Below are 27,521 nucleotides of genomic sequence, written 5' to 3'. Positions count from 1 at the left end.
CCCAGAAGAATTCCTTTACTGAAAGAGTGGTCAGGCACTGGAACAGCCTGCCCAGGGAGGTGGTTGAATCACCATCCCTAGAGGTATTTAAGAAACGTCTAGATTTGGCACTTCAGGGCATGCTCTAGTGGCAGAGATTGTAGGGGTTTGGGTTTTCTTTGTGTATGGTTGGACTCGATGATCTCAAAGGTCCTTTCCAACCATGATGATTCTATGATTCTATGAATAATCACTCCCTTATCTCAGCACACCACAACTAACAGATGTTTCTTCTCTGAACTCTGTAAACACGCACATAAACATGCAGAAATTGCCAAAAAAAAGCGCCACATAATAATTTTTCATATTACCTAATATACTACAGAGAAGTCCTCATCACTGAGGCTGTACAACAAGAGACAAAGTTATTCAGCAGCCTTCACTGCTATTGACTGAACTGCCTTACCAAATTACTAGATGAAACACGTAGGCGAGAGATCTGGCTGTAGCGAATCTGCCAACTAGACAGTTACGCGTTCAATTTAAAGTTACTAAGAGAGGAACAAAACGCTAAGTAATTTAGGTAGCTTTTTTGAGAGGTGGAAGGATGTTAAGAAAACTCATTCTCACAGATCAGCCTATTCCTGCACCCTAACTTTTTGTTCCTACGTTTCTTCCTAGATAGCTAGACAAATAGATCAAGTCAGCAAGATGTTACAGTTCTATACAAGCATATACACACACCACGCATACAGAGAAACAGCCAGAGATTACTGGACACACATGCATACTTTATTCCCCTAAAAAGAGGAAGGGATTGAAGGGTATTTTTTCATCCTTTCCAAATACTTTATCAAGTCTCCAGGCCTACTTAAACTTGTTACTTGAAATAAAAAAGAAAAATTCCTTCATAGCAACCTTCAGCACTGCAATGGCTGTGTAAAATAAACTTAGGTTTTATCAGCAACACAAAATGTTTTATCATAACTGAGAAGCAGGTCTGTAAAAGAGTAATTATTGATTTTTTTTGCACGTGTTCTCCAGAAATTAGAAACAGTTAATAGTGTTTGGGCTGGGGGGGTGTTAACTTTAAATCCTATTTTCTCAGGGAAATACGCAGAATTACTCCAATGTCTACAGTTTAAAATACACACTTGCAGTAGCTTTGCACTCTAGCAGGAAAAGTAGTCATAGGTATGGAGTCAGATATTAAACCACATTGATACATACCTTCCATAAAGGCTATATATTTTCTCTAGTGAAAGGGACTTTCCAGAAAATCAAAATTAAACATTATTTAGTGATTTTATATGCTGCTTAATATTAAGGTCTAGTCTACATTTAAAAGTTGTTTCCCAGAGTAATTACACTAGCTTAGCTATATTAGGAAAAGCAGTTTACTACTGTAGGCTGTAGCAGTTAAACAAAGTAGACTATAAAATAAACACACATTTTTCTCATATAGTCGTGCAGCAACCTGATCTAAGGTCTCAAACAGGTAGGTTGGACCAAATCACCTCCACAAGTCCCTTCCAACCCAAATTTTCCGATGATTCCGTTCGCTGGTATTATTACTTAACTGGTGCAGAAACACTGCCAAACTATTGAGAGTGAGTGTGTGTGCGCATACTCATTTAAATGAAAACCCACATAATACGAGCACACAAAAAAGCACAGGCCTTCCGCTCAGGTTCTCGATTTCCCATCAATAACTTGGAATATAGAGACTACACAACAACTGAAAACTACAAGCTTGGTTTAGAGGGGAGCTGCCTTGCTTCTAGAATTAACAGGAATTTTTTCTAATACAAAAGTATTAACTTTTTTAATAGGAAAAAAATTAGTTTGCCATGAAATTCATTATTTGTTTTCTCCCACTCCCATCATTTATACTTTGCGGAATTCAAATTTATTCCTGTAAGGCTTTATTTTTTTGTTCGCTGTGTACACATCAGATGTTCATGCTATCGCGCTGTACTTCACCAAAAGCACAACTAACAGTGCTTCGACTTGTACTAGATACACTGGAGGCTCTGCACACAAACAAGGAGTCAAGTATAGCCTGATTCATAATGAAGGATTACTATAGCTTCAAAATGGATAGTCACGCTTTATTGCAGGACCAAAATATACTCCTTCGAGAGATTGTATCCAAATGACTCTGAATCATGGTTAAAGGAAAACAACAGGACATCTGCTAGCAATATAGCATTGGGACAAAATTAAATAAGTACTTAACACATTGTCCTCTCCAGGGTCACAATACAGTCTACTGAGGGTCTGTAGTACTGCATCTCCTTTTTTCAGGGGGTAAGACTGTGTCACGGCTGTTGCCTTTTTAAGTAAGAAAAAGGCTCACTCATAAGCAAGCCAGTGCTTCTTCAGAAATACTCATTCAGTCTAGAAACGAAGGATGATTCAAAACCACAACTACTCAATTTTCTAAAGGTTGTACAAATCATGTTGGGGGAAAGGGGAGAAAAACAATCTGAGCTAAAAATAAGTAACAAAGAAACATTATCGTTCAGAGAAGGGTACATTAGGTCAGAAGCTGCTGCTTTTTAACACCATAAAGTGCTTATAGCTTTCTGTTCAAAAACTGAAGCAGAAAAAAAGTCACCATCACCAAATCAGGAGAGCAAATAAGTTATTTGCTCAGAGTTTTCTGTTAAAAAAAAAAAAAAAGAAAGAAACTTTAAGCATAAACTACTTGTTCTGGGTAGTGTTTTTTTTTTTTTAAAGCTAAAAAGCTCATCATTGCTAACATTTTGCAGCATAAACTGACAGTGACATGCCATTAGGCTATTCTTCTCGTCCTTTCTCCACCCACCTCCCACTCAGCCATTCGTGTTATTGACACTCCTGCCATCCAGTTCTATCACAACTGCTGAATTATTATTTACCATTTCTAAAGCCAAGCTAAAAGGAATGGTATTCCGTTATTCCACAGGCACAGGAGTTATGGAGGGGAGGGTGGGTTCCCTTCTAATCACTGCAATGCCTTAGTGCATCGTTCTAGAAGGTTCTACAAAAAAAACATCAAATACTGGTCTACGGGATTTAAAATCAACTTAAAAATAATAAAAAGAGTGAGATTTCATACGTAGTATCCTATATATTTATATATAGGATATATATATAACGAAGTCAAATGGAAGAGTAAGCAGAGTAATCTGATGGAAATTAAGAGTACGATAAAGCCATTTGTACACTTTGTAGTATTCAAAAAAATTGATGGTGTTACTTATTTATAAAGTGCTAGAAACTATGCAAGAGTAGAAGTTACTCCATCTATCATTATTTAGCTGGTTTATTGTAAGTCCCAGAGCCAGTGTGGGACTTGAGGATAAACTAATCACCTCGCAGACCAATTTAGGGAGAACGTCATAATCTAAATTACTGTGTTGAACTCAGAATGATACAGGAAAACACATAAACACATTGCTCTAACCGCTAAGGGCTATCTTGTACCTCCGAAGAGACAGCCACGTACCAGGGGAGGCAGACTTCAGCATCAGTCCAGCAAAGCCTGGGAAGGATTATAGAGCCTTTGTGCCTTAGAAAATAAAAAAAAAAAAGATAAGTATTGCTCTCCAAAGGCACGGAGGAGATAGCTGAATGAGCCAGAAACAGCACCTAGATGAGAGGCCCTCTGAGTCAGCTACCTACGACACAGCGCAGCCTGCAGAGTTTCCTTCTGCTCCTTCTAACTCCGGTCACCCATGTGCAGTCTCACTGTAAATTTTGAATAAATTATCTGATGCAACTGGAAATAATTCCACAGGGCGGAATGACTTCAGAAGAATGAAAAAGCCAATAGTAATTAGAGTGTCTATCGTACTGTTCTGTATGGATGAATAATGTTCTGTAACAACACTGCACGCTGACACGTACTATCTGCACTGTCAAATTAAAAGTGACTAAAACAAATAAATTGAGATTGCAAGTTATGCAAGCAGCTGTAGTTTAAAGACTTCATCAGTTAAGAACAAACACGTCTGCCAGTTACAGTCATCGCTATATTTAAACTAGATTTCCAGGTTCAGTCTGCTAGAACTAACATATTGCAAATTATTACACTGGGGAAAAGAGTAGAAAATGATGAACTTGAATAATGTATTAGGTTATGGCTCTTAATGGGCTTTTGGTTACACCACTTAAGTAGGATAGATCATTTCCAGATTTTAAAGTCTTTTTACTTAGGTATTAAATGATACCTTAAGGCAACTTGTCAAAACCTGAAGTTTCAGGAATCTAAGCTTGGAATCCTGGAACCATATATCTTAAAATACTTCAATTCAGAACAAAGTTTCAAACACCGGATTTAGGATCACAGAATTATAGAATAACAGGTTGAAAGGGATCGCAAGGATCATTTGCCCCAACCTTTCTTGGCAAAAACACCGTCTAGACCAGATGGCCCAGCACCCTGTCCAGCTGAACCTTAAAAGCATCCAATGTTGGGGAATCCCCCACTTCCCTGGGGAGATTATTCCAATGGCCGATGGTTCTCATTGGGAAAAATTTTACACTTGTGTCCAATCAGAATCTCCCCAGGAGTAACTTGTACCCATTATCTCGTCTTTTCCATATGACTCCTTGTAAAAAGGAGTAGCTTCTCTGTAGCCACCCTTTAAATACTGCAACGTGGTGGTAAGGTCTCCCCTAAGCCTTCTTTTCTCAGGGCTGAAAAAACCCAATTCTCTCCGTCTTCCCTCATATGGCAGGCTTCCCAGTCCTTTGATCATCTTGGTGGTCCTTCTCTGAAGCCTCTCCAGCCTGGCCACACCTTTTTTGTACAGCGGGGACCAAATCTGAACACAGTATTCCAGGCGGGGCCTGTCAAGTGCTGAATACAGTGGGATAATGACTTCTTTCTCTCTGCTGGTGATGCAGCCCAGCACCCTGATTGCCTCCTTTGCCACAGCAGCACAGCGTCCACCCATACTGACCTTGGTGTCCACCAGGACCCTCAGGTCCCTTGCCACAAAGCTGCTCCCAGTCAGGTAGATCCCAGCCTGCAGCTGCACTCCTGGATTGTTTTCCCAGGTGTGAGACCTTACACTTGTCCTTGTTGAGCCTCATAAGGTTCTTGTTAGCCCACTCTTCCAGCCTATCCAGGTCGTCCTGCAGGGTGACTCTCCCTTCCAAAGTGTCCACTTCCCCACTCAGTTTGGTGTCATCAGCAAACTTCATCAGGGTTCACTTGATCCCATCATCCAGGACACTTATGAAGATGTTAAATAGTGTTGGACCCAGTATCAATTCCTGGGGGACCCCCCTTGTGACAGGTTGACACTTTGAAAAGGAGCTATTGACCACCGCCGCACAGACCACTTGTCTAGACTGTAACGCACCAGTTTCTCTAGGAGGAGGCTGTGGGGAACCGTGTCAAACACCTTGGAGAAATCCAAGTAGACAATGTCCACCGCTCACCCCACATCACCCGAGCAGGTTACTTTGTCACAGAAGGCGATCAGGTTTGTCAAGCAGTTTGCCCCTGGTGAATCCATGCTGGCTCTTCCCAATCATGTGCTTTGTTTGACTTGTGGTAGCCCCCGGGATTATTTGTTACATAACTCTCCCAGGGACTGAAGTAAAACTGATGGGCCTACAATTTCCTGGACCCTCATTCCAGTCTCCTGGGACATCCCCCAATCTCCACGACTTCTCAAAGATTATGGAGAGCATCCTCACGATGACATCGGCCAGCTCTCTCAGCTTGCAGTTAAGTCAAGGGGGGCCTCTTGCTCTGCCTACTTCCCTTACCTTTAAGGGGAGAGAAGTTGTACGTAACTTAGAACAAATTGAGTAGAACTGTACGCATCGTAACCTTACTTAGAGGAACTCTTCTCATTCTTATCAAAACTAATTTCACAAATTAACTGCAAAACCTACAATAACTTTGAACTGGCAAGAGAAAAAAATATAGTACTAGTAGAGCAGAACCACGAGATACACATAAGCCAGACCAACACTAGACTTCAGTTAATTTTGTTTACAGAAAAAACTGTTATCCAGATTAACCTTTCCAGTCTTTCCTCAAAAACATCCTTCATGTTTTTCTTTTGCAAGCACTTTGAGTATGAATATAGTTTTGAAATTAGTGACAAGGATGTTCCTTCATAAGTCTGTAAAGAGAATCAGCGATTTATTTGCTCTATGTAGAAGACTGCCCGGGTGCTACTCCAAACGTTATTTAAGATCCCCCATCACCTTTTGGCCCCCTCATAAGCAGGGACAGGATACTCAACAACAACAAACAAACAAAAAAAACACACAAAAAAAAGAGAGAGAGAAGCAAGAGATAAAATCAGTGTATTTCAGACACAATATTTGACACTAATAAGGCTGTCTTTTGAGTGTTACTGAAAGGTGAAATGAAAACTGCATTATTACAAGAGGGAGGTCTAACATAACTACACTTTAAAACGCAGCACAGAAATCTGGTAGCCTGAAAAAATGAATTTTCAAATAGGTCTAAAACTCTCTCAATTTTCAGCTCCTGCATTTTTTACCACCAGTCACGAGAACCCCTTCAGGCCTCCTCAGCAAAAGCCTGGTCCACTAAGCTCTGTGCACAGAAGAGACTCTGCCTTTAAAAGCTTAAAAATATCACACCAGCATCAGAAAGAGCTGTAGTTAAGTTCTGTCTCTAATGAATGTCTTTCCTGTACTTTGTCCTACCTAGAAAACTAGGAACAGAACTAAGTTTTCCTTTTCTATCTTGTACGGCTCGTGCCTGATGTATTTAACGAGGTAGACAAAAAAGCACCACACTATCTGATGAGCAAGTGCCACATCTGCTGCCACTGCCCTTCCGTTGTCTCTCTGCTAAAGGGAGGGAAAAACTCTTCTATCCATGTTTGCAGAGAAGGATTTCAGCTTGGTAGGCTAAACTGGTTATTTTGGAACAATGCAATCTCAGCACAATTCTGGGTTCAAATATGGTAAACAAGTATGGGACAGAATAGAGAAATTCTTTACAATCCCAAATTACAGTTTGGTTAACCAGAGCGCTCCCTCAGCCAGGTCATTACTGCTGTTTTCTTCCACTATCATTCCAAATGAACTATCCAAAGTCAGATGATTTTACTGATCAACTTCAAAGCAGAGAGGGATAAGCATACGACCAACTGAAACCATAAGATAACAGTCATAATAGGGTTATGTGAATACTACCATACCTCATCATACAGTAAGATAAAATAAAGTATTATTAATATTCGACTCAAGCACATGCTCATTGTGTGTTGCATGCTATATAAATTCTGGGCCATTTTATTAAAAACGATCATCTAGCCTGTCTGTTCAGCATAACTTCCTAGTCACTATAATCATTTACTGGTTTCAAGTAGAATCAGGGTCTGCCTGGGCTCTGCATTCTGAGAAACCTAAGACGTATGAAAGCCAATACTCTAAAAAGTCTTGTGGAAGAACTGTCCCTGGCATGAGGGGAAACCTCATGAGGAACAGCAGCGCTTGTATTTATGCTTATATCTGCCTCACAAGGGCGAGTCAAGCTTATACGCTTTGGTATAATAGAAAAAAAAAGTAATCATAAAGCACAAAATAACCACGGCCATGGTTTAACAACTGTGAACTAGATTTACCAGCAACAAAACCCATTATCGCAAAGAGATGTAAAACACCGCACTCCCGTTTTGAAGACTAGCGTAACAAAATTAGGTGGTTATCAAAAACCAAGTAGCAGGCTGATCGCAACAGCTACAAAGAATGATTTCTAGCTCTTGTCCAAAATCTTGTCAGACAAAATGTCTTTTAAAAGTTATCTTATTACACCATGTAATAAAACACTTTAGGTAAAATATGCAACAGTAAGTTATGTCTCGCCAACAGCACAAAACGCATATTGTGTTTCAGGTTATTTTAGTTAGCTTGTAATCCGAATGACTCAAATTACTTGAATTATAATTATTCTGATATTGAAAACTGGATTAACAAACAAACACAAGCCAATCTGGCAAAGCGCAGCTGCATGAATCACAGTATTTCTTTAACATTACACATGGCGTGCACGTCTTCAGCAGCAAGCAACAAGTTCCCTGAACTTTCTAACGGACAAGAAAACACTATTTTAGCATATGTAAGCACTGTTATTATGGAACAGAATTTGCATTTCTGTATTTGAAAATAAATTTAACATCTGATACTAGAAGAAATCAGTGAGATTTTCCAGGGCATTCAGTACCAAACAAACTGTACTCCAACTCAAGTCAGCAGGGATTATCCAAATACATCACTTGAGAAAAGATTAGTTCAGAGAGCCTACTTTTGAGAATTCCATTTCACATGGAAGAATTTAGAATGTTATTTCTTAAGATATTGCCACCTGAGAATGGATGAGAAATCCTAAATAAGTAGAAGAGAGTTCTACAAACACTAATCTCTAAAAATAATTTATTTGATTGACAAGATTGAGACAGACAATAAAAAAAGAGTAGATTTTATAAGATCACATTGTATATAGGAAAGAAAAAAAATAAGCACTCATACCATGCAATGCCTGCGAGTCTAAAATAAAAGTATGCTCAACCTAGACGCCCCATGAGTGACCAGAGGTCTAGAACTGCTCTCTTCTGGACAGTTTGAACTGTCAAATATTACTGAAAATACTGAAATGGAAATGAGCATGAAAGTTGGCTCCATTACACAGTGAAGCCCCAGTGCATAAGAAACTATTACTGGAAGAGTACTTCAGCGGAAAGCCTTCATGGTCAGCAACATGGATGTTATTCTCCATAACGTTCCATGTTATATTCCCAGAAGTAATTGATGCAAAAGTAAAAGAGGAAATAAAAAGAACAGGAGACACATAGCATTGTATAAAGCTCAGTAGGGAAGTCATCCATTTGGTTTAGTTTCTTGCACTCCACACACACACGCACAGTATTTTCCATCCCTTTCCTCCGGGCAATTTATGCAGCACAATCAGTAGCATTAGAAAGATCAAAAATACCAGGTTAATCTTAGTAAGAGGAAATAACACTAGCAACACAAAGACAAAGCCTAACTCACTTTCCCCCATTTTTCTTGAGTACCATGAAATACACACCACGTCCCAATAGAATTGGCAGTCACTAGTTATCAGCTTTACAAACTTCTAAAGGTATTTTATGTTAGGTTTTGTGGTTTATTAATCTGTTTTAACAAATGGTGAGGGAGAAAGTGAAAAAAGGGATAAAAAATAGGGAGACAGAAGTTATGCGCTCTGTATCCTCTATTGGTTCTGAATAATTACCTGTAATTCTGATGCTTGCAAGCTGAAAATTAACAAAGGCAAGAACAGAACTGCGGAGTTTTCCTTAGAGCACTGCAACTTCTCTACTAACAGGAATGCCACAGATCCACAAAGACAGTCAAAACAAGTTCCTAACTTTATTTTTCAACTACAGCAGTAGGCATTTATAAAAAGAAGATAAGGAAATACAAGGGTTTTTTTCCATGCTCTGATAACTCTGAACTAAAACATTTGCTCAAATTTGCTTTTTAGCAAAAACTACTGAAATAAACTTTTTTCATCACCAGTTAGTTATAAGCATCTGAAAAAGAAACTTAAAAAAATGGAATGCAAGTTACTCAAATCTCTTGCCTATCTGTACCCATCTACATAGAAATGTTTAAGATGTTGCTTGTTAGCTATAGCATTCACTATCCTTATAGCTATAAATGTACTTCCAAATATACATATATATATATATATATAAAAAAACATGACCGAATCGTGATTTCTTCACCTGACGTAGCCTGCATTAAATTCATGAAAGACCTTCTCAGAGGGTTTTTATACATTGAAAGTATTCAGACAGGAATAATTTCACCTCTGAAATGATTCTTCATCACTTTCCCAAACCAAACACTCCAATTTTGGGTGGTTCTTGTCAACAAGCTTCTTGTCCTACATTCAACATACCTGTGCTCAATATTAATTGCTTATTCTACCACTGTTTGCTGGAGAAAGAGACACTAAACAAACAGAATCATCATTAGATTGGTGATGGATCATATGTAGTCTTCATCTTAATGAAATACGTTAATTCAACAGAACAAAACAGCCAGTGCGTTAACAAAGCTGAAGTCCTTCACTTAGTTTTTCCTTACTTGGTTCTTGTGATATCTAGATGACCAATGACACAAAATGCACATACACACCAGTCCCTAAAAATGGAGAAGGGCAGGAGAAAAATGATGAATATTGAGAAAGCATTCAAATACTTGAGTAACAGGGACCCTGTAAATATCTCAAGAGTTGGGCGGACATGCCTAAGGACTCTTAATGAAACTAGCCCCAACTCTTACCAAGTCTCTCCCATGATTTACTACAGGTTAAAAAAGAAATAATAGATTACAAACAATATATTTATTAAAAAAAAGGGAATATAAAGTTTTTTATCAAAATCTCTGTTGCACACTAACACACATTTGGACTGTATTAGGGATAGGTATAAGCTACAAGCTGGAGAAAGCTGAAATAAGAACTGCACGGACTTTCAGTGTCTGGAAAGAAACAATCAATTAGTAGCAATAATTAGTTTGATACTATATCAATGGATACTATAATTTTAATACTAACTACAGCAAATATAATGAATAACCAGAAAGTGTTACATAAAACAAACAGAAACATTGATTACTGCACTACCTCCATTACTGAAGTTATAACGATAACTTTGTAACATCAAATTTTGATATTTTTTTTTTGTACAAAGTCTACCTTAAGAGCTAATTACGAAACCAGGTTTAATTTATATTATATATAGCCAAGTAACATACAAAGGGAAGGAAAAAAAAAGCAGCTTTAAATGCACTTAATTCAGAATGTTACCAGACACAAGCTGGGTATTGTGCCTGAATATAGTTCAGCCTCTTGATTCAGTTTAAGTAATGTATTATCAAGCTGACAATTCACGTTGCCACAAACCTAAAATGGCCATTTACTTGAACTATGTATTTTTACAAAAAAAAAAATGGTATCAGAAAAGCATCCGGTTTAAGCAGATGTTTAAGGTTTTCTTCCTACAACTGAATCCTCACAGCTATTTCCCTGCACATCAAATAAACGGCATTACGTGTGGTAATACAGCCTACCATGACCAACGATGCTGCACGCTGAGGCACAAAAAAAACACAGTAGACAAAAAACACGCCCTTCAGTATGGATGTTTAATTAACCAGGACTTTATACAGTATCATTCAAATATTTATCATCAATTTGGAGCCCAAACCCACAAACCTTCAGCTGTCATAAAATTACTGAAACATGCAAAGCTGAACACTGGGTCACCTGCAGGATCAAGCTGTAGGGTGTAGGAAATTGAAGTCTTTGATTCATATTAGTTTTAAATATATGTTTGCCATTGGAAAATTTTACTCATACGATTTTTAAAAGTATCCTGTTGATAACCTAAACTAATCTCGAGTATGGCCTCTGTTCCCTCTGTATATGAGTTTTCAGGGGGGAAAAAATCCCACACTAAATCCATAAAAAAACTTCTCAATTAACTTCAGATTGCAGTAATTAGTATTTTTGTAAAAAGTTAAAACAGCTTTGAAAAAATCAAGATATTTTACCAAGGGGAAAAAAAAAAACCAACTTCTCTCTTCATCTGCATGTTGCTCAACACAAGTGTTTAGAACGTCACAGCTTCCAGAAATTCGCTCTATAAATGGCGCTTATGTTACAAAATAGTTGATCACAACTAAATTATAAATTTTAATGGGTACTGTGAAATCATCATGGTTGTGAATCTACTGCGCAAAATTTAAGTGCAACTGACATAAGGTTAGTGTTAGCTTGGAAACAGGTCGTAGATCAGCCAAATAAAGCTTTGTAAAACAAACCTCAGCAAAACATACTGGACTTGCCCAAAAGCTTTTTTAAAATTATTAACACCTAGCGCTGCAAATTCTATGGTAACATAATAAAATATCCAAATACAAATAAAGGATGTGGGAGTCAAAGCAAAATCTACATAGCATTATGCTCTTTTACACAATTATAAGATAAATATCAAATAACTCCAAGGTCTTAACAATTAAAAGCCAAACATCTCCATGTAAAAGGTAGCACACTGTAAATTGACATGTGTTTGGGTGGTCTGTGATGGTTTGATACTTTTAATTAAATCTGTATTCCTCTTAAGGTAATCAGCGTATTAAGTACTATCACCAGTTATCCTTCATACTATTTACACAAGCATTAGACATCATATAGAAGAGATTATTTCTTTTCTGACAAAGAAAGATTTCTTCAAATCCAAGTAAATGTTTAACCAGTGGAGACAGAGAACCATTTTATTTGTTAAATAAATATATATATATATATATACACACACATATGTGTGTGTGTACACTATGAAAAACCTGTACATATTTTAAGACAGCTTTTCTGCAGTATTTTGGGATTTCATTTCAGGACACCTATACATTTCCCACCTTCTCAAATACATTAGAAAAATATTTTTGAGCTTATAAAAACACAATTCTACAAAAGGATTCAGCCCACTCCCTAATGCTGTGGTTCAAAAATAGGTGTAACACCTGTAACAGACGTAGTATATGAATAGCCTCCTCACCTTAAATAGGATTACTCACAAGTTTAACATTACATATAAATTGAAGCATTCTGGGGAATCAAACCCTGACGCAACCCTTAAGTGCAGCAAATTAGAAACTAATCAAAGATACCACCTCCACACTTTGAGGCACTGTTATCCACAGACTTCCAGATGACACTACTGGGTTATAACAGGATTTGATATTCTACGTTCTTTCTGCCTTTTAAGTCCCTACAATCCAACAGCCCATTTTTGAACGTCAGCACGAAGTACCAAATGCCATTCTGGATCAGCACCCAACATGCCTGTAGGATTCATTTCTCACAAGTTCATCTCCTTGCTGCATGCATTTTTTTATTGAGAGCCAGGACAGGTTGAATTTACTCTTCGTATTACTCTATATGGATGACAACCCATAGGAAATAAGTGATCCTACTCAACTTCACAATAACAAACTATGCAGAGACAGTCTCTATTTTCTTTTCTTAAAGAAAGTCATTACCTTTTTTGCATTGCAATGCTCCAGCCTTTACTATTTCCCAGGATCTTAAGATGTCAGCATGGATTTGTTATAAATTGCCTAAATGGGAGAATCTGTAACTTCCTAAATTATGTAGTTTATAAAAAATGTCAGCTTCTGTCAGAGCCTGGAAAGTTCTTTTAAAGTGGTAACTTCATTTTATGGTCCTGGCCAAAAGAAACAGCTGTCATTTTTTCTCCACGTGGTTCATCCCTGGTACTTTATCACTTCAAAAGTCTCCTTTTTTCCAGCAAAAAACAAAAATGTAACTTTCAACGTGCTTGATACATTCAAGGAATTTCTTCAGTTCCTACTAGTTTAATGAAACGGTGAAGACTGTTACTCTAAAGCACAGAGGATCTGTTTGCATAGCTTTCAAAGTATAACTGCACCAGTTCTGAAGCAAAAGGAAAAAGTCTATTTCTTCCACTTATATGGCCAACAATAACTTCTACATTCTGACAGAATCATGTGTATACTGGCGGGGAGGGTAGTTTCAAAATACTTTATCAGGAAGTCCGCAATTAAATAAAACAGAGGCTCCCCAGATACCGATCCGAATAGATGCACAGGCTTCTTTCCCTACAAACTTAACGGCTGCTCTTTTGTTTTTTAAGCACAGTTCTAGTTATTTTCTCCACCAAGAACAACACTTATATTTTCCAGTGTAGATGACTATAATAGATGTGAACAATAACTAACCAGAAGTCTCTTGAAGGAGAGAACTAATATTTTTCTATCTAAAAAGAACTCAATACAGCAGACCACTGGGTCTGTAACAAAGCACTCATCTGCTTTAGAAGAGTCAATGCACTGGAAAACAGTTCATTATCCCGTTTACATTACACTCTAGTGGAACGTATCCCATGTATCCACTTAACAACAATCTAGTAGTCTCTTAAGCACATTGAACTGAAAACAAATTGCATCTTCTACTTTTGGATAGGGAACTCTTAATAGAATTTAACGGAGGCAAGTAATTTCTTTCATATCTACTGCCCATATAGCAATTCAAATTAGAAAACGTTACATGACAGTGACGGTGAATCTACAACATATGACGGGACAAGCAAGACAGCATTCTTCTCACCATCATTTAAGCTGCATAAAATCCTGTATCGCCAAAAAGTGGCAGCCAGAGGAGACTGTTAGGAACAGGCTGAGAGTGAGAGAGCTGGGAAAGTGAGAGGACATGCGTTGTCATCTCCATAACAGACCAAAACAAAACAACAACAAAAAAAAGGCAGTTCAGATGTAGCCTACAGTGACTTAAAATACCTCTTTACTCCTAAATGAACTCCTTCACAAGTATAAGGGAAGTAAAAACAAAGAACGTATCTAGCATGAAACAGCAATACTAAAATGTTAAATATTTCCATCATGCTAAAAAGCCAAATAGAGTTTTTATGCAGGTAAAAAATAATTATCTGTGGAGGCTTGAAATACTTTTAACTTCTTTACGGTTACAGAAGGCAACTGGCAGAAAAAAATATTTACAAGAATATATACATAAAAATAAAGCTTTAACATTCTTCCCATCCTAATCTTCAGCTCTAACACAATGGAAAGGGGAAGGAAGACAGTAGAACATTTCAGATAAGACTATCTAAAAATTTTACCTCGCACAAGGTGGTATATTAAAAGCCACAAAACAAATTAATAGATGGTAATGGTAAATGACCTAAAGTAAAATGATTAAAAGGATAGTATCACTGGAACAGTCAGGATGCATCCATAATTTCAATAAATAAAATTTCCCTGGCATTAAAACATAGTTACCCATCTATGGGTCAGAAGGTGGATGTTGTAACTATTTTGATTTTTATATAGCTGATCAAAAATTAATTAAAAAAACCATGAAGCAACACTGTAAAAAGAAGCTCTCAAATATTGGCTGTTTTCAATGATCTTGCCGAAGTAAAGATGAGTAGCCCAAAATTAATTCCCTATTAAGTTCATCCTACTTTACCTCTTCCTATCTTAAACAACACCCTGGACAGTCTTTCCGTCCCAAGACTAGTGAAAAGAGCCAATGATTACCACTATCTTTTGAAACCGTGGATTTATGTCTCTGTACTCTGGGACCAGCTTTCTTTGTTTCATGTTCAACTCTGACAAATGAACATAGGGAAAAAAAAAATCCTTTAAGACACTTTTGCAAGATTTCATAAAGCAAAGCTCCCTTTTATGTGCAGCTGACCTCAGCAATTGGCAAATGTGTATCCTCTCCCTTCCCCATAAGTAACATTTATAATCATATATTTTAAAAAAATACACAATTTAGACATGAGCCACTACAGCCAAGCTATCTGCAGCCTTAAGAGGTTAGATATCTTTTTAGCTCTAGGTTGAAAAATTCTTTGAAGTGTTTGATAAATCAGGAAAATGAATCCACATGGAAACAAGCTCATTACTTCCCCCCTGGCCCCATCCTGACAGTGCAGTGTCTTAGATACACAGAGAAAGGGGAAAAAATGCCATACGGTGGCAGGTGAAACTTTTTGATGAATATGTTGCTTTCCACAAAATGAAGATTTGCAGCCAGCCAGTGTAATATGTTACCAGTCAAGATAAAGACACCTTCTACAAAAGGAATTCTTCTGATTATGCAAGTATCTTTAAAACTGACAAAACCCACCTGTTTAAACATTCAAGAAATTTAGAATTTGTGAACTACAAAATCATGGTCTATCACAGCTTGGAGATGGGTTTCTAAGAGTCCACTATTAATTTACAACAACAACAAAAAAACTTTCTAACAACTTCACTTCTTCTCTGCCAAAACCCAGTTATTTACAACTGTTCCATATCTTAATTTCATCAGCAATATTGTGATCTCTGCAGTCTACCTCTCTGTATTAGCACTGAAAGATGGTAATAGAAAATATTTCCTCAGATAAGCATATATGCCAACAGGAAGCTTAGCTTTCTTCGATGAAGGGCTGAAAAATACAGGTCTCTAATGACTTCTAAAGTATTACTAAAAATGCATCTCCTTACTCAGCAGGACTTTCTCTCCTTCCAATATAGCACCTTTTTTATTTACCTAACTCACCTCTGAATGTTTTACAACTCAGAAGTAAAATACTAACAGTTCCATCATTAATACCTGCTTCCTCCTCCCCATCAGCCTTATACACACATTCTAAGAAACTAGCTAAAAGATGCATACAAAATGTAGATGTTACCAGATATTCTGATTACTTACATCATACTTTGCAATTCAGGCGTAAAGCTTGTTGATTTTCTTCCAGTGCTCGAAGAGGCGATCGTTGACATCGGGCTAGCCACGGTGCTGCTCATCTGAATAAATAAAGAAATAACAGCATTTAAAATACTTTTATTTTAAAGAGAGCTTATGTATGCTTCACACTAGATATTGAAAGGGAAGAAGAGATTTTGGGGTAGACTTGAATGCAAAGATTCTGCATGCAAAAAGAAGCCTGAGACACTGCAGAAAACGTACGGGAGTTGATGATTACTGCAACCAAAGCATTGGAAATGTGTGCTATTTTTAAAAATATCATCCCAGCAACCCACTGAGAGGTACCCTAAGAACACCAATGGAAAAGTATTGAGATAAAAACACTGGTATTCTGGAATACATGGCATTCCTAGACACCAGGATCTTGATATCCAACACATCCTTTTATATTCCTGCGGTACCCCATGCACTAGTAAGTCACATCTATACTGTTTCCACTGAGACTAAGAGGAGTAAAACAGAATCTCAGAAGCAGCCAGATAAAACTTGACGAGCACTAAATCACAAGCTTCCTTTCTAAAACACTGGCTTTATGTACACATATTACTTAAGTCTTCAAAACAGAAATGCATTAGGAAGAACGAGACCTGAACGTCTTCATAATACTTACACAACCAAAGGTACTATCTTTATACAAAATGTTTTATGGCTTATCTATACAAATTTCTCATTTAAAACTCTAAATCAAACCCAGGACAGTTCTGCTCTTATTCTATGAATTAACACATCTACATTTTCCCCTTTAATAAAAGGAAAGTCAAATGCCTTTAAATAGTTTCATTTTTAAAAATAGCTGCACTTACTAAAACACTGACAAATCAGAATTTATCTAATTATGGAAAACTCAATAAATATAGAATAGGGCGTTTCATTTTTCCCTTCAAGAATTTTTTTAACAAAGAACTCCACACACTATGCAAGTCTCCTGATAAGCGGAATATATTCCCACAACATTCTTCCTCTTCTAGTTTGCTGCACGCTAGTAACAGTGGAGTTTTACTACTCATTTCTTGTGCTATTAGTAGTAGCAGTAGCAATGACGATGAAAACCACGTTAATATAGCTTGCTCTGCTGTAAGACCTCTAAAGAGATCCCACCTTTCTCCGCTTTTAAATTTTACAGTTGACAGGTATCTTTCCTAAAAAGCAATCTAAAAGTACGTGACCAGATTTATATTAAGTGCCACTAAAAACATTGCAATCAATCACAAATATTATGCTTTGCTTTAACAAAACTTGTAATACTCTAAATACAAAGCTAAGATAATTTCAAAAATTAACAAAAGAATAACTGTTTTGAAAGGCTAATGACATAATAGCATAAGAACGAACAACGAAAATAATAGGAAGTTTATGCATTCAGATGTAAGTTTACTTTTTTTATTAATGCTTTCAAGTAGATTTTCACAGAGTCCTGTTCATCTTCAAGCAGATTCTAATTTAGGTCCCCATCCTGCAAGCCCTTACGCACATGTGTAACTTTAATCACAAGTTTACTCCCACTGAAGTCTGATTTTAATTACTTGAGTGGTTACACACCAGGTTTAAGTGTTGGCAGGATCCTGCCACAATCAGCAGTTACCAGAGACTCTCATATTCTAAATAGTCAAATTAACGAGTTAAAAATCAAAGGAAAAAAAAAAGTAAGAAACATCTATAACATGAAGGAAGGTGAGAGAGCATTTCTAGGAAAGCTCTATGTACACATGGAAGGGAGTGAAGAGGAAGCTGCAATGGTACCCAGAACAGCCCAAAGACTTGCAAGTTTATATGTGTTTTACTGTTCGTTATTTGATTGAGACTGATCACAATTCATTTTAGTAGCTATATATATACCCAGTATCCCAGTATCAATATCCCTAAATATAAATTAATACACTGCAAATTCTATATTTTACCCAGATCCTAGAGAAAGTAGTTAGGGGAACACCTCAGTTAATACTTTATAAAACAGCTGTAGAAAAAATCCTGAAACATATCAGTCACATGTGCCTTAAAGTTTAAAAACTGAATAATATACAAAGACTTAAGTCTTCTTTTAAGTTTGGTGGCATTTTGCTTTGGGTTTTTTTTCCAACTAACTACGTCATTTAAAGCATATGGCTATTTTTTTTTTTTATTTTTTTTTTTAAATCCAGGTCAAACATTTTGCTTTAGCCATGGGGTTCTATTCCACTAATTTATGAAGCATTCTCACAAAAAACACGGGACACAATTCCATAGTTGCTTCCTCACAGTGTACCCTTTGTCATTCATGCATGTCCTATTCTGGAGTAAGTATTTTTTTAAGGTTCCTGCCCTCCAAGCAGACAAGAAGAGTCTAATTAAAAAAAAAGCTTGGAGGACTGTACATCTGCAAAAGTATCAGCAGGTTTGAGAGCTGAAAGCTTATCAGCTACTGCTTCACTGAAAACTTGGTCTTCCTACTGCAACCAAACGATTTAACTTTCAAATCAAGCAGGTGTACAGCATTTTCTTGACATAAAAAACCAACAGCTTGTCAGGCTTCATCAGACCCTTTACAATAATTACTTCCACAGCCCACGTTTTGTTTGATGGTTTAGATAATTAACTTCTTTACACATCAAAGTCCCATCGTCCTTATGTTCTATTTCCTTTCTTCCGGACATTAAAAAAAAAAAAAATTCAAAAGCAGAAGCACTCTCAAATCAATTTTCTTCAAGAAGTACAGCTAACATGGAACTGAAAAGCCTACTGTAATCTTCAATGGGTCAATATACTGTATTTGTTTTAGCTCCAAACTGAAATGCAGCTGTTTGCCATATTCTACAAAATGAATTCAGATGTTCAGATTAGGTCACAGATTATTTCAACATGCTGTATTTTAATCATAAACTTTAGCAAAGAGAAGATAACTTCTGATTAACACTATTTGGACTGGTAATTACAAGTTCCTATCCAAAGAGGTCCAGCTTTTACAAATTCTTTTCCCATAAGTAAAATATTGCAATCAAGCGTATAATAGAAATAAGAAACTAGAAGGTGTATATAATCATTAATGTAAATATTTTAAAGCATCTACTGTAATCTCAGTGTCTTTAATGTAAAAGAGTCACAACAGAAAACAGTTCTTGTTCCATATGAATCAGCAGAACAAAAGAGTTCTCCATTGAGGGAAACAAAATCTGTCATTTCTTCTTTAATTTAGGCCCACCCTTCTCACCAAGTAAGATACCTGGGCAGATTTGCACTTCATAGCCATCCTTCATATCCATATCCACTCCGAAATTACCAGGCAATGCTAACTCACGCTGATGGTTGTCCAATCAATACACCATCTGTACAACCCACCTATTTATTCAAGATCAAGTTCAGAGATGTGTAAAAATTGAAATTCTACTTCTCCTAAAACTTGAATTTAATATACGGGCTACACATCTAGCCCATAATTGTAGAGCACTAAATCTCCCAGCTATGTCATATCATTTGGGACATATATAGGCAGTCTTAAAATATATACATATACACTCACAATCAGCACCTCCATTTTTTGAAAGACTACTCAAATACTTTCACCAAACACCACTGCCAAAACGCCACACAAGGATGTAAGAGAAGGATGCATCCCAACAGTCACTACAGAACAGTCCCCCAACACATCTGTTCAATAATGGATCTAAACTCAATCAGGAAGAGCAAACATTAATATTACTACAGCTTTCACTTCACAAAAAAGGAAAAAAAAAAAAAAAAGAACATAAGAAGTCTAAACTGGGTCAGTTTAAAACAAAAGGGGAGTCTCACACATCTGATGTCTCTGTTACAGGCTAATGAAGGTGTGGAATTACCTAAAAAGCAGTGTCCCTACATAAATTTTTGCAATAAATAACGCATTAGAGTAGAATTTACTGTTATAATAACTTAATTCATCAAACATGCATCTAGTGCAGTTACCGCATCAGTCCTCTTTTCTTGCCTTTCATAAATACATTTTGCATATGACCTCAAATCATGCAAAAACTTAAAGACTGACATAAACCCAAACAAAACAGGAAGGAAATAAAAGCCAAGATGACTGTGAATTAACACAGAATTAAAATTAATGCTTTTGTTTTCACACCCTCTACTTCAGAGTAATTAGATTAACTAGTCTGTTACCACTGAGTATTTTACTGCACGCATGGCCTCAGCAGCAGACAAGAGAGTATAACAGTCTTCTAGGCCTGGAGATGTAAGAACTTAATTAACTGCAGGAAATACAGATTTATTTTTTTTTTAGTGCACTTTTAAAAAACAAAAACACAGCCATAAATGCTGTTGAACACATGCAAGACTGGCTTTCTAAGCTCAAAATTATTAAAAAAAGTTAAAAAAAACCAGTAGCCTATAAGCAAATACTGGAGTAAATATACTGTTTTATGCCTCACCCACTCTCCCAGTAGCATGGAATAACTGAAAATTAAAACACTAGAGTATTAAGTCCTTAAGTTCTCCTGAGCTGTTCAAGCAGGCTGGAACTAGAAACGCTCTAAAGGGTCTCAGAAAAGCACAACGCACAGATGGTCTAGATCTTACAACAAATTAATGATTCAAAAGGTGCAATGAAACTCCTTTATCATCCTTTAACCTGCTCAAGTCCAAAAAAATCAGCTTGTTGCGTAACAATTAAGAAATGGCTCTGCTTATAGGCAATAAGAAAACTTCCGTATTCCCTAAACGTGGCCTCTTAAAAGCCAAGCAGATAAAGCAAAGGCACAAATTTTGAAGGAGCAGCCAGACCAAATCCAGGATTAGAAGCAAGCTGTGGGCAGGCACTGACACATCTGCATCAGGTCTGCACACAATAACATTGTTCAAAGCTAGGGATGCAATCTCAGCTTTCTTTCATTTTTTTAATTAATTAACAAAGTATCACAAAGCAGAATGCATGCACTATTCATGCTCAGGATAATACATTACATCTGCTACTGCTGCTTCCATTTATTACCTGATAGACTAGATTCTTACGATAGTTTTATTTTAAAGTGAATACCAGAAAGAAATATTCATCTTAGCTGTCAATGCACAGCCCAGCTTTCATCACCCAGGCAAATAAGCATCTCATCTTTAAACGTGACACTCTTTCTTGGAATGAAACATGCTTGGAAAGCCCCCACAAATATAAGGAATACAACTGAACATCATTTCTCCCTTTCCATTTTTAAGGCAACTCAGTCATTCATTCCCATTTAGAAGTTACAGAAGAAACATGCATGTCTGATAACAAAGAGTAAAATAAATTTTCAGATACATGTAAGCATAGATTTTTGGTCCAAAGAATAAAATGCATCTTATTGATTATATCTTTAAGCCTGTCCCGTTCCACATCCCTGGAGACAAAATCATCCTTAATGTTCATTTCTCCATCTCATACATCTTTGTGCATTAATTTTACCAAAGACCTTAAACGAAAGCAGGGAACAAGCACAACTCTCTCACTGACTTTGCAGGGAAACAAAAGTCACTAACCAACTACAGACTAAAGCATAACCTTCTAACTCTATTCTGCATAACAACTGCTATATTTTACCTAAAATTACTCTGCATATCCTCATATTTTAAGCTATTGTTTGTCCACGCATGAGTTAGACATGACAGTTACTTAAGCCTCTTCTGAAACAGACCACAGAACGGTTTGGACTACTGAAAGAATATTGATACACAGATGTAACTATTTTATTTGAGATTGAGAAAGATACAGCATAATCTTACATGAGAGAGGTATGCCTCCACATCTGGAGATGTTTACTAACACTTCTCATAGTTTCTAACTCAAGTCAAATCAGAGCTCTGCCCTTCCCCAGGAGTGATTTATTTATTTTTAACCAAGAAAGGAGAGAAAATGAGCCTAATGTATAGAATCATAGAATCATTTAGGTTGGAAAAGACTCGTGGGATCATCGAGTCCAACCATCAACTCCACTCTACAAAGTTCTCCCTTACACCATATCCCCTAACACCACATCTAAACGACTCAAACACATTCAGAGGTGGTGACTCCACCACCTCCCTGGGCAGCCTATTCCAGTGTCAATGTAGGTGCCCACCTCTCTCTGAACCGAACGCACAGCACTTTTTTTGCAGAACTCCATGCCACACTTGGTAGTTAATGGCACTGCAAATTAAGCACCAATGACATTTTTTCTTCCTTCCTAAAAATGCTCTAACAGAGCAGTATAGAGATCAGACAACCTGTAACTAACAGTAAAGTTCCCATAGCTTCCCAAATCTGGCGCCGGTAACCATAACTTTGTTTGGACCAGCAATTATTTTGGTAGTATTCTGAATCTTCCATATCAATTTTTTAATAATTGTATAGACATGTAATTAGCGACCACGACCTTCCTGCGGTAACCACTGACAATTTTCAGTGAAGGAAATATAAGGTGTGCTTGCAAGTCTTGCGATAAAAAAATGGATTGAAATCATTAGGAACTTATATACTCAACTGCAGCATGCAGAGATGAACAGACACCAACCTGTAACTCAGTATTTTGCTTTTTCCTGAAGAGTAAAACATTCCTATATGAATACGCAGATGTCAAGTTACTCCTGCCAGTATGCTTTACTGCTCATTCGCCAACAAGCAAATCCATTAGTCATCATGGTTCCCATCTACCTTTAGTTCCATCTAAAGTAACTTAAAATTTAAGGTTTCACTAACACAGCTGTATTCTCTGTAAAGCACAACCAAGTTTGTCCCCTTCTCACCAACAGCTTTAAAGTTATACTTTCCTGGGTATAATTTCTCCCTAGGCCTTCATCTTCCTTCACCTGTTCAACTCCTTTCAAGATGGCATCTACCTTCCCAACCTCGCACACTGATTACACCAAGCCTCCTCCCTTCACATCACCCTGAGCTGTGTTTAGTTCCCTATTTGAAACACAATTAAAATAATCTCATAATATAGTTCCACCCTGACCTCAACTGAACATTCTGCCATATCAGGCATTTCATACTCTGCCCAATGCTGTCCTTAACTTAGGTCATCAATATATGTATCAAAAATTCCTAATCAAGAACGACTAGCCAAATGCAAAACTGAGATTATAAGAATTTTCTCCAGTTCTTACTGTTGAACTGTTCCTCTCCTTTCTGAAATCACTGCTTGCCACCATAAATCAAAATCCTCTAGAGCAGAAAACGTCTACCTCCATTGCTGCTTATTCACACAACACCTAGCACAAGGAAAACTACAGGAAAAAACAGCCACAGCTTTAATGCAAATTACAAGCATGAAAATTACTTCTTAAGAAATAAATCTAAGAGTAAGTCAGTAACATTCAGGACACCAACCCCTTTCAGAGATCTCATAGTCACAGATGATGTTCAATAGGTTCCTGCTAAAATGTATTCTTGTTTACTTGAAAATACACATTTATCTTCACTGTTTAAGCACATGATTTTTAAAAGCACTTAACACTGGAGAGCTGTATTGATAATTCTATGATTTCCCTGAGAGATGTTAGCAAGAGTTAGGCCGATACCTCAGTGCTTCAAACCACAGGTTCTTCTGTCCAAGCTCTTGGCCTCTTTATCAGTACTGTCACTTTTTCTGTGACAGTTTAAGGAGCTGTGTGAACTAGAAACTTTGCAGTTGACTCTGTGAATGCCTGATTGTAATCAAATGTAATACTTCAAACGTATGCAAAGTACAGGGGTAGAGAAAAGCCAAAGATTATTTATAAATAGAAATGTATTCTGCATTAGCTTGCAAATGAACACGTACTAAGATTACTTCAAATTAGTAATGATTACATGCAGCACTACAAATGCCAAGTATCTGAAACACAGATTACAGATCTAATCAATATCATTCTCAGTACCTTTGACATGCAGTTTTCTGATCAGCTCTAGATAAATTCATAACCGAGTCACTACTGCCTGGTTCTATGAGAACATAGGCCCAACTAGTTTCCTTTTCTTTACATACTCCATACATTTACACATTTGGATATTTCACAATTGCAACAAGAGCATCAACTCAATTAGTTTCTATGGTATAATTACATTGTTTGGGTTTGGCCTCATGCCTTAAAAACACCCCTGCAATAATGACCCAGAAAGACACTGTCTGGCTGGTCTCACTGCTTGAGGGCATCACATCAGAACGGCAATAACAACGTGAACAATGCTCAGTGTTGCTCGAGACTATTATATGCAAGTAATTCTTAAAAACACTTGTAGCTTACTAAATTACAGCTTGCTTATGCTGACAAGTTACTAACTGGCTAATCAAATTTCAGACAGCTCCGTTCTATGTTATTCAGAATTGAGCCCATGAGAGTAATTCAGTTGGTTATGACGGAGGCTTAGCAAATAATCTAAAGGCTACTGAATCCTGTTACACCTTAAGCAATGTTTCCAAGTCCATACATTTGAAAATCACGAGTAAAACGCCAGTAAAGTATAGAAGGATTTCTTGTTTACTTCTAAGAGACAAGACTGAGTTTTCCCTCCTGTCTTTTTAACATATTCTGGTTAGACCTCAAGCTCTTCTTCAGAATCATCATAAGATTTTCTTTATCTAAATGAAACCTAACATTTTCGCACTTTCGTAAGACTCACAGAGATGGGGCTTTCAGAAAACCTTAAGTAAATACTGCTACAGTTGGAAATGCTACTTTTAACATCAGGATTCCCATCTATAAAGCAACAATACACAGGATAAGAAGGAATCAAAATAAAATCAAATCTGATTTGCTGATCAGTAATATGTAAATATGAGCCTGCACAAAGTCCAAAGTTAACAGAAAGACTGACGCTGCCTCCCATGACACTTGGATCTGGCCAATAATGAAGAAAGATCTGCAAAAATGGAGAAAAGGAAGGTACACTGCACCCTGCCAAGTAAGTTTGCACTGACGAGGGTGCAGTGCCCTGAGCCAAAGGGAAAGAGAGGCCTGTACCAAGACAGACAATGACGTGGGAGTTAGATCAAACACTTCAAAAGAAAATTTAAGCATATCACCAACAGCACTGCAAACCTTGAAACAGATTCACTCTTAGGAAATGAAATGTCTCAGATAAATCATTAATGCTAATGCCATACAGCAAACTTGGTTGTCCGCAACATCAGGTTCTTACCTCCCCTTCAGGTACACAGTAATAAATATTTTGCATGTATATTGTGCTTTGTATTCAAAGACTGCAAAGCATTAATTTGTAAACTTTCGAGGAACTTATAAGCAGTTGCTACTACATAGGACATACAAAAATATAAACAGTAAGTGGCAAAACCACTTAAATCCTACACAGAGTATTCTTCTGGACTAGCTGTTATTCCTGGATTTTTAGCATTTACTAGTAATTTCTATAAGAAGTTATAATTTCTGTAAGGAATATTACAGGATCCCTATTAATAAACCACCACGCCCGTTTGGGCAAAATAAGTAAAATCCACTTCCTCCAGAGAAAAACTACAAACTTTTCACAGCACCAGAGAGACAAGAAATCAGTAATACCCAGCAGCACACGGCCCATTGCAGGCCCAAGCCTGGCCTCCGTCATGCAATTTTAAGCCTAGAAACACCTTCAAGACTAGCTGCGAGACGACACCAGGAGCAGGGCAGGGTCCAATGCGTGCACCACCACCACAGGCCCCCAGAAAACCAACGCGAGAGCAGAACATGGCAAAAGCTGCTCACTGCGACCTGCCAGCAGCGAGTAAACCCCACATCTGGCACTTCCACCCCAAAATCTCATGGTTTCAGGGGCTGCAGAGCTGGGATGGAGCCGGTGGCTGGGCCGAAGGCTGGGCCTCTTCCCAGCACCTTGGCTTCCACCCCAGAGCAGATGGCTTTGACGCCGAGGAGCCCCTTTGCCAGGCTGCCGGCCACATACCCCCGCTGCAGTCGCTTTTTGCAGCCTCCTGCTCACATCTGGCCAGCGAAACCAAATACAAAACCCAAATGCAAAGCCACAGACACAGACGGAGTTAGCAGAAGCCCCCGCAACACCCCCCCCCCCCCCCCCCCAGCGCCTCTCCCCCCGCCCCCCCTCACGCCAAGCAGCCCCACACAGGTATCGCTGACTGGGACCCGCGAGGTTAAGGTTTCTGAAGGCCCCAAAAAACAAAATGAGCAGTTAAGATAGCTTAACAGCAACGCGCTAATTGCGTGCCCTCGCTGGTGACTCACGCAAAGGCTCACCCCCGGGGACGGATGGATGATGAGGAGGAGGAGGCTGAGATGTGCAGGGGAGGAAGGAAGGGAGGAGGGAGGAAGGTAGGAGCAGCCTGGCTTGGTGGTGCCCAGTCCCCCCACCCCGTGTGCGGCTGTCCCAAAGGGGAAAGCGAAGGGGCAAGAACTGAACCTCGTCCCTTCCCCTCCACGCGCTGCCTGGACCGAGGCAAGAAACGAGGGGGACGAAAACCGGCGGCCGCTCTCCCTCTTCCCCCCCCGCCGCCACCTCCACCACAGGAGCGACGGCGGCTCCGGCGCTGAGGCGCACACGCTGTGAGGAGGGGTGGTGGTGTGTCTGTGTGTGTGGTGGGGGGGGGAAAATGGCGCCGCCCGCGGGAAGGAGGGGCCGGTTCCGCCACACACCGGCCGCGGCGCGCCGCCGCCTCCATCTGCTGTGTGGCAGCAGCGGCCGCGGCGGCCTCCCAGGGCGAGGGGTGGAGCCGGGCTGAGGCGGGGCTGGCCGGGCCGCCGCTTCCTCCCCGCCGCCGCCGCTGCAGCCGCCGCTCCCCTCACAGCCCGCCGCCGGATCCCTCTCCCCAGCCCGCCTCCCGCAGGTGCTGCCCGGCGGCCGAGGGGAGCGCCCGGGCGACCATGGCCACCCCACTTCCCCCTCAGCGCCCGGCGGTAAGAGGCGTCAGGGCTGCTCCGAGTGCTCAAAACCGGGGAGAGGAGGCTGGTTCCCCCGTAGCAGGGGGATGTGTGCGCTTACACAGGTGCCGGGCCTCAGCTCACCCTCATCTCTGCCGCTACAGCGCTATGGAGGTATTTGAAAATAGTACGGTGTCTTTCCCTCGCTGCCTAAAATGGCTGTGTTATAGTACATTGTATCAGAAATAATGCGGCCAGCAGGACTAGGGCACCGATCGTCCCCGCCGTAAAATAGTAAAATAGCTATTTTATAGTAGGTGGTATCAGGAACAGTGTGCCCGGCAGGACTAGAGCTGTGATCATCCCCCTGTTCCTCAGCAGGGGTGAGGCCCCACCTCATATTCTG

The 27,521-nt window shown here is 38.7% G+C and overlaps 1 protein-coding gene across 1 annotated transcript in view; it reads right to left on the bottom strand.

Annotated features, from left to right (window-relative positions):
• Nucleotides 1-26,916, bottom strand: part of SUPT3H (SPT3 homolog, SAGA and STAGA complex component) — a 292,661-nt gene extending 265,745 nt beyond the window's left edge. The window contains 3 exon segments of the mRNA XM_074582049.1: nucleotides 16,286-16,380; nucleotides 26,658-26,864; nucleotides 26,866-26,916. Coding sequence (XP_074438150.1) covers nucleotides 16,286-16,380; nucleotides 26,658-26,864; nucleotides 26,866-26,916 — 353 coding nt within the window.
• Between the last annotated feature and the right edge of the window lie 605 nt (nucleotides 26,917-27,521).

Source organism: Larus michahellis, chromosome 3 (genome assembly GCF_964199755.1).
Source record: "Larus michahellis chromosome 3, bLarMic1.1, whole genome shotgun sequence".
Lineage (NCBI taxonomy): Eukaryota > Metazoa > Chordata > Aves > Charadriiformes > Laridae > Larus > Larus michahellis.
Note: the sequence above shows the minus strand (reverse complement) of the source record. Positions and strands in the feature narration are given on the sequence as shown.